This window comes from Salpingoeca rosetta, assembly GCF_000188695.1.
Source record: "Salpingoeca rosetta unplaced genomic scaffold supercont1.4, whole genome shotgun sequence".
Taxonomy (NCBI): Eukaryota; class Choanoflagellata; order Craspedida; family Salpingoecidae; genus Salpingoeca; species Salpingoeca rosetta.
In genome coordinates, this window is record NW_004754930.1 from 1342463 (window position 1) to 1349372 (window position 6910).

General features: G+C 56.5%; 3 protein-coding genes across 3 annotated transcripts in view; all 3 read left to right on the forward strand.

Annotated features, from left to right (window-relative positions):
* PTSG_11714 (uncharacterized protein) overlaps positions 1-1128 on the forward strand; it is a gene marked incomplete at both ends in the record, with an annotated part of 2385 nt that extends 1257 nt beyond the window's left edge. Inside the window, 3 exons of the mRNA XM_004997284.1 lie at positions 103-256; positions 647-828; positions 1104-1128. Coding sequence (XP_004997341.1) covers positions 103-256; positions 647-828; positions 1104-1128 — 361 coding nt within the window. The remainder of the gene's footprint in view (positions 1-102; positions 257-646; positions 829-1103) is intronic.
* Positions 1129-1172: 44 nt separating this feature from the next.
* On the forward strand, positions 1173-2300 carry PTSG_11715 (uncharacterized protein; the record flags this gene model as incomplete). Its single annotated transcript, XM_004997285.1, has 1 exon — positions 1173-2300. The coding sequence occupies one exon, from the start codon at positions 1173-1175 to the stop codon at positions 2298-2300; it is 1128 nt and encodes a 375-aa protein (XP_004997342.1).
* A 427-nt stretch (positions 2301-2727) lies between these two features.
* Positions 2728-6760, forward strand: PTSG_01371 (uncharacterized protein). Its single transcript, XM_004997286.1, has 7 exons — positions 2728-3755; positions 3891-4056; positions 4309-4360; positions 4564-5220; positions 5438-5473; positions 5714-5828; positions 6211-6760. The coding sequence occupies exons 1-7, from the start codon at positions 2843-2845 to the stop codon at positions 6507-6509; spliced, it is 2238 nt and encodes a 745-aa protein (XP_004997343.1). The 5' UTR covers positions 2728-2842; the 3' UTR covers positions 6510-6760.
* The last annotated feature ends 150 nt before the right edge of the window (positions 6761-6910 follow it).

Consider the following 6910-nt stretch of genomic DNA (forward strand, 5'->3'; position numbering starts at 1 on the left):
CGTGATGGAATGACATTCTCACATCATTGTACGCGAGCAAGTAAACAGCCACCCATCTCTTCAAGCAAAGCTCACTGCACCCACGCCGCTTCTATTGCGCAGGGCGCTGTCCATGGCCCTGCAAGTGACCAATCCGATCATGTATGGCCTCGTGTTTGTGGGCTTCACGCTCTTCGCCCTCACCCTTGCGCCCTGGAGCCGCCAGACACCAACCGCCTTCTGGAATGCCATGCGTGACTGGGACCTGGGCGACCACGTACGCGGCGCTGTGTGTGTGTGTGTGTGTGTGTGTCTCTGTCTGTCTGTCTGTGTGTGTCTATCTGTGTGTGTCTATCTGTGTCTGTGTCTATGTGTGTAGCTCTATGTGTGTGTGTGTGTCTGTGTCTGTGTGTGTAGCTCTATGTGTGTGTGTGTGTGTGTGTGTGTGTGTGTGTGTGTGTGTGTGTAGCTTTGTGTGTGTGACACGGTTCATGCAACATTCTTCTACTTGCCCATCGCTGCGTTCCCCTTTCCTGCCCATCACAGCTGTACCATTCGCCTTTCCCCCCCCCCATCCAGTCTCATCTCCCATCCACTCACACCTCACCTCACTCCTATTCACACTCACTCTCCCTTGCAAACACCCTGAACCTCCCCTTGTGCGCAGGTGATGGAGGCATATTTGGTGTCGGAGGTGGACAAGTTGATGGACTTTCCTGCATTGCAGGCGCTGGTCGCTGAGCGGCAGGAGAGACGATCCACACGCCCCAACGGCGCACCTGTGGACCTTGTTCGCTTCGCAGACTCTCCCCACGTCTCACACCTCCGAACTCATCCAGACCTCTACAGGTGAGGAGAGTGTTTGCGTGTGTCTGTGCGTGTGTATGTGTGTGCGTCTGTGTGTGTGTGTGTGTGCGTCTGTGTGTGTGTGTGTGTGTGCGGCTGCGTCTTTTCACTTTACATGTTGCCTGACCTACAACCAGCTCACACACACACACACACACACACACACACACACACACACACACACACACACACACACACACACACACACACACACACACACACACACACACACACACACACACACACACACACACACACAAAAGGCAAACCATCAGCAGGGTTGTGCAGCACTGCCGCGACTGACTTCAGTTTCCGCTAGCTTTGTTTGTTGTTGCTGTGTGCTGATCATGGTTGCGTGTCGCTGCTGGTGTCTTGGGCTTGTGATTGCATTGGCGTGTGTCGCTGTGACCGCCGCCACAAATGTCAACAACAACAACAACAACAACAATGAGGCGCCGAGCATTGAAGCACGCAACGGGTCGCTGGTGTTCTTGCTGAGCGCCAACGGAGATGCAACGTTCAAGATTGCCAATGCCAACCAAGACAACAACAACGAAAACAACAACAACAACAACAACGACAACGACAACAGCGGGTATGAAGAGGTGAGCATGCGGGCAATGGCGTCACAGCTGGCAGCGCTCACAACCCAGCTTACGGAAGAACTGAGCACCGTTCGGTCTCAGGCGGAGAGCCAGGCCCGCGCAGTGACAAGCGCGGCCACGGACGCGCTCAACGCCACGCTGCAAGACGAGCTGTCACGCCTGCGGTCTGCGCTCGACCACGAGCGGCAGCTGCGCCTGCAGCAGGACACTGCCGCCCAATCCCTGCAAGTGGAGGTGTCTTCCCTGCGCCAAGAGGCCGCATGGCTCCGCACTAACCTCTCGGACGCCGAGGGTGAGGCTGCTCGCCTCAGCGCAGAAGTTGCGCGCCAGAACACCGCCCTCATCGGTGCGCTGGAGATGGTCAGCAACGTGCGCGATGAAGCGGAGCAGCGGGACGCCGGACTGGACAGCCGCATCACGGACGTGGTGAACGACATTGGAGACGTGAGCATGGCGACGGAGAACGTCCACACGGCCGTGGAAGGCCTGACAACGCAGGTGGACCGCGTGAAGCCGCAGGTGTTGTGGCAGACAAGCTCCGCAAACACGTACAGCCTACGCGACATCTTCGACGACCTGCGCAGACAAGGCATGAGCCCTGGCGTGTACGACTGCGTCCTGCGCACCAACAACGAAGCTCATTGGACCGGCCGTCGCTTCACCATTACCGTCAACTTGTATGTTCGTACGACCAATCCCAACTACCCCCACATCATCAAGGAGTTGATTGACATCAACGCCGGAAGCAGCGGGTGCAATGGCGGCCTCACGTCCTTCTCCGTGTCCTCGTCCAACACTGCCACCTTCTCCTTCACCCCCGGCAACTGCGTCCAGAAACTCACCCTGGCCTGCAAGCCACGCTGGATTTGATCTCGGCTCGCAGTGTGTGTGTGTGTGTGTGTGTGTGTGTCTGTGTGTCTGTGTCTGTGTCTGTGTCTGCCTGTGTGAGTGTGTGTTTGTGCGTCTGTGTGTCTGTGTGAGTGTGTGTTTGTGTCTGTGTGTCTGTGTGTGTCTGTGTGTGTCTGTGTGTGTGTCTGTGTCTGCCTGTGTTGACATGACTGCTCTTCTGTTGTTTCCTACTTCTTCTTACTTCCTGTTGGTTCCTTCTTGCTCCCTCCTCTTGCTGGCTCCTGCGACTGCTTCCTGTCTCTTTCATTCCCTGCCTGCCTGCCTGCCTGCTTGCTTGCTTGTTGGCTTTGCTCGTTCCCCTTTGTGGTCGTGCCTCCGTTCTTACCCCTCGCCACACCAGCGTTACATCTTGCCAGTGCAAACAACAACAACAAAGAAAGGGACCAGAAGCAAAGCAAGCAGCACGCACAGCACGCACAAACAGGACACAAAACACACAAGCAACAGCAAAGCGACCGACCATCCATCATCCATGTTGTTGTTGTTGGTGACCTGGGATCATCATGGGCCGGAACCGCAGTGCTAACGGCGGTGAGCAGCGCCGTCGCCGGCCTACTGCAACTGATGCTGCAGCTGATGCTGATGCTGCTGGGGACAAGGGGGACAAGGGGCCATCAACAGCACGCGGTGAACGCGCGCGCGGCGCTGGTCGTGTGGTGGCGGACGGGTGGCAGGAGCCGAGGAAGAAGAAGCCGCCGCACAAACACCGTGACCGCGGTCACGTCGGTCCAGAGAGTGCCCGCCAGCCACATCGCCCCCAGAGGTCTCAGCAGCCTCAGAGGCAGCACCCACAGCAGGCAAGGCAACAGCAGGGGCAGCGTGGGGCGTCGCTTGCCAAGCACTCAGCGGCAGGGCGGCGGCTGAATCAGGCGAAGGCATCCAAAGCACAGACACTACAAACGAGCCGACATGGGCGGCAACAACACAGCCGCGACACTGATGGACAAAGGGCTTCAGGCAGCTGGCACAGCAGCCACAATGGGACAACGACACGAGGCAAGCCCTCACAGAGGGGCACACGGACCACCAACACACATCAGCTGAAGCAGCAACGCACCAAGACGGCGGAACTGAAGGACCGCCAGCCTCAGAGAACACAACCCCAAACGCGCACCGCATTGTCAGCAGGTAACAGTGCAGCGCAAGAGTCTCCGGCCAGGTCAGCGCCGAGCAGTGCTCCGCCATCAGAGGCAAAGCTGACTCCGAGGAGGTGGGAGCAGGTGCCATCGGCCCCATCCACACGCACGGCCATATCCTCCTCACAACAAGATGAGTTACACCACAAGGTGCAGGCCAAGGCCAAAGCCAAAGCCAAAGGCAAGACGCGACAGCAACAACAACAACAACAGCAGCAGCAGCAGCAGCAGCGCAGTCGGCCCATTCCCAAGTCTGGTGCCATCGACGTTGACTTGTCAAGTGAGTGTGTGTGTGTGTGTGTGTGCGTGTGTGTGTGCTGTGGGTGTGACTGGCTTTCACTCCCTTTGCGGTTTGTTGTGTCTGCGTTCCTATGACATGCTCACACCATCGCTGATGTCCTGCTTGCGTGTCTAGAGATGCTACGTGTTCTCATATCCCAGTCTTCATCAAAGAAGAAGAAGAAGAAGGCCATGACACTTCATGTGGGCATGGGCCCATCGCCCAGTTCGCGCACATCCGCCTCTCGCAAGCGTGTCCAGAAGAGCAAGAGCACCACCCCCGGATCAAGCGAACGACACAGGTTGGTGTGTGTGTCTGCGTGTGTCTGTGTCTGTGTGTGTCTGTGTCTGTGTCTGTGTCTGTGTCTGTGTGTGTGTGTGCGTGTGTGTGTCTGCCTCTCCATGTGCCTGCCTGTCTGGCTGCCGACGTGATTCTGTCTCAATCTCTGTCTCTTTATTGTCCTCGCCTTGTCTCCTTGTTTGAATGCATGGCATGCATTCACCCTGGTGCACCGGCTGCTGTTGTCTTGGCTGCCGCCAACACGTGACCGCAGGGGCAAATTCAACGCACTGGACTCCACAGCGCCGCGCCAGAAGAGGGGCGTGGTGAGTAGGAATCACAACCACTTACAGCGCCACACAGCACACGGCCGTATAATGGGATGCAGCTTTGTGTGCTTTGCTTTGCCAACCACGTCCCTCCTCACTCACTCACTCACTCACTCACTCACTCACTCACTCACTCACTCACTCACTCACTCACCCACCCACTCACTCACTCACTCATTCACTCACTCATCCCTGTGCAGGTGAAGAGCAGCCAGCGACGGAAGCGGCCAACGCGTATCAGGCGCGCCCTCCTCCGCCACCGCGCAGCCGCTGTTGCTGCCACGCTCGAGCAGCTTGCTGCCGACATGGACGCACTGCGCATTGCTGGTGGTGATGGTGGTGGTGGTGGTGGAGTTGGCGCTGATGCTGATGATGCTGATGCTGTCAAGCGCAAAACAGGGAGCAATGTCCTGGTCAAGATCAAGGAAGAAGAAGAAGTTGCAGAAGAAGACGAGGAGAAAGCAGAATCCACTGCAACCGCCACCGCCACCAGCAGCAGCATTGCGCGTTCTGCCAGTGCTTCCGGTGCCACAACGCAACAAGTGGGAACTTCTGACACAGGCCCACCAGCAGCCACAGCGGCGGTAGTGAAGAGCGAGGTGGTCGTGCCATCAGCCGTCATCAAGGATGAGGACGAGTGCTCGGCACCGGCAATGGCGACGCAGCAGACCAGCAAGCAACAACAACAACAACAACAACAACAACAACAACAACACAAGCAGCAGCAACCGGTAGTACGTGACGTTTCTGGCGCACGCTGGCCCATCGTTACGGGTGTGCACAGCAACAAGTTTCGCGAATACTGCACACACGCCCTCAGCAAGGAGCTGGACAAAACCGTCGCTGCCATGTTCAAGGTGACACGAGATGCTTTGCACTTTATACGTTGCGTGTTGTGCTGTCTGTGTCAGTGTCTGCGCCTGTGTGTGTGTGTGTGTGTGTGTGTGTGTGTGTGTGTGTGTGTGTGTGTGTGTGTGTGTGTGGATGAATTCCACCTCCATCTGACCTTCTTCACCGCTGCCACTGTGCTTTTCCTTTCCCACCACCCTCGCATGCATACATGTGTGTTTGCAGAAACTGCTCAAGTTCCAGAAGCGCCAGCAGGGATCGGTGAGCAAGCCACATCCTAACACGCGCGTTGCTTCGAGTCATTGTCGGCAGTGCGTTAATGTGTGCAGTGCGTTAATGTGTGCAGTGCGTTAATGTGTGCAGCGTGTTAATGTCGGCAGTGTGTTAACGTCTGCTGCGTGACGAGCTGTTGCGTTTATCGCCATCACCGCTCAAATGTGGGGGAGGGGGTCACTGTCCCTCGCTTGGCTGTTGCTCACACTTGTGTGGTGCTTGTGGCAGGTGGCGATGAAGAAGCGACTGTGCATGGGGTTTCATGAAGTGCAGATCAAGCTGGATGCCGCAAAGCCGTCGCTCGTCATCCTCGCGCCAGACATCAAGCGCCACCCAGGCAAAGGTGTGTGATGTGGTGTGGTGTGGTGTGCATTTGGGTGTGGGTGTGGGGGGGGGGGGGTACGCTGATGTGTGCCGGCGGGACTACTCACCTGTTTATTTGTCTGTCCTTTTCGCGACCTGCTTGTGTGTGTTTGTCTGTCTAAGTATCCATTTTCAACCCATAAGTCCGTCACCACCCTCCACACACCCCACACCCCTTGCCCAACTTTCCTCTCCTTCAACGTTCCCACCTCCCGCTCCCCCGCTCCCCTCACACGCACACACACACACACACACACACACACACACACACACACACACACACACACACACACACACACACACACACACACACACACATACACACATACACACATACACACACACAACACGCGCGCGTGCAGACGGGCTGGATGAGGCGGTTGAGCGGGTGGTGTCGACTGCAGCCCAGCACGAGATTCCCGTCGTGTTTGCACTCGGCAAGCGCAAGTTGGCGTATGCACTGAAGCGGACAGGGGACGTGAGTGTCGCCGCTGTGCTGTTCCATGACGGCGCTTGGGACGAGTACAAGCACATCCAACGCCTGCTTCCTGATCTTCAGCAGCAACTCCGGGACAAGCTGGTCGCGGCAGCGGCTGACCCCTTACAGCAACAGCAACAACAACATCATCAGCAGCAACAGCATCAGCAGCAGACTGAGTAAGGCGATACCACAGCTGCACACGAGGGTGCACATGACTGATGTTTTCAATTGCGTGCACGCATGCGAGGTTGCAAGCGTGTCGGCTTATGTGTGTGTGTGTGTTACCCGAATGGCTTGTGCGCCAGGCTGCTTGCTTGCTTGCTTGTTTGCTTGCTTGCTTGCATGCTTGGATATCATTCTGTTCTCTTGTCTTTTCTCTTGTTATTCTTCTGACCTCGTACATCATGAAGTAATGGACCCACAACATCGAATACACTGTTATTCACGAGAGAGCCTTCACGCAACACACACACACACACACACACACACACACACACACACACACACACACACACACACACACACACACACACACACACACACACACACACACACACACACACACACACACACACTACTTA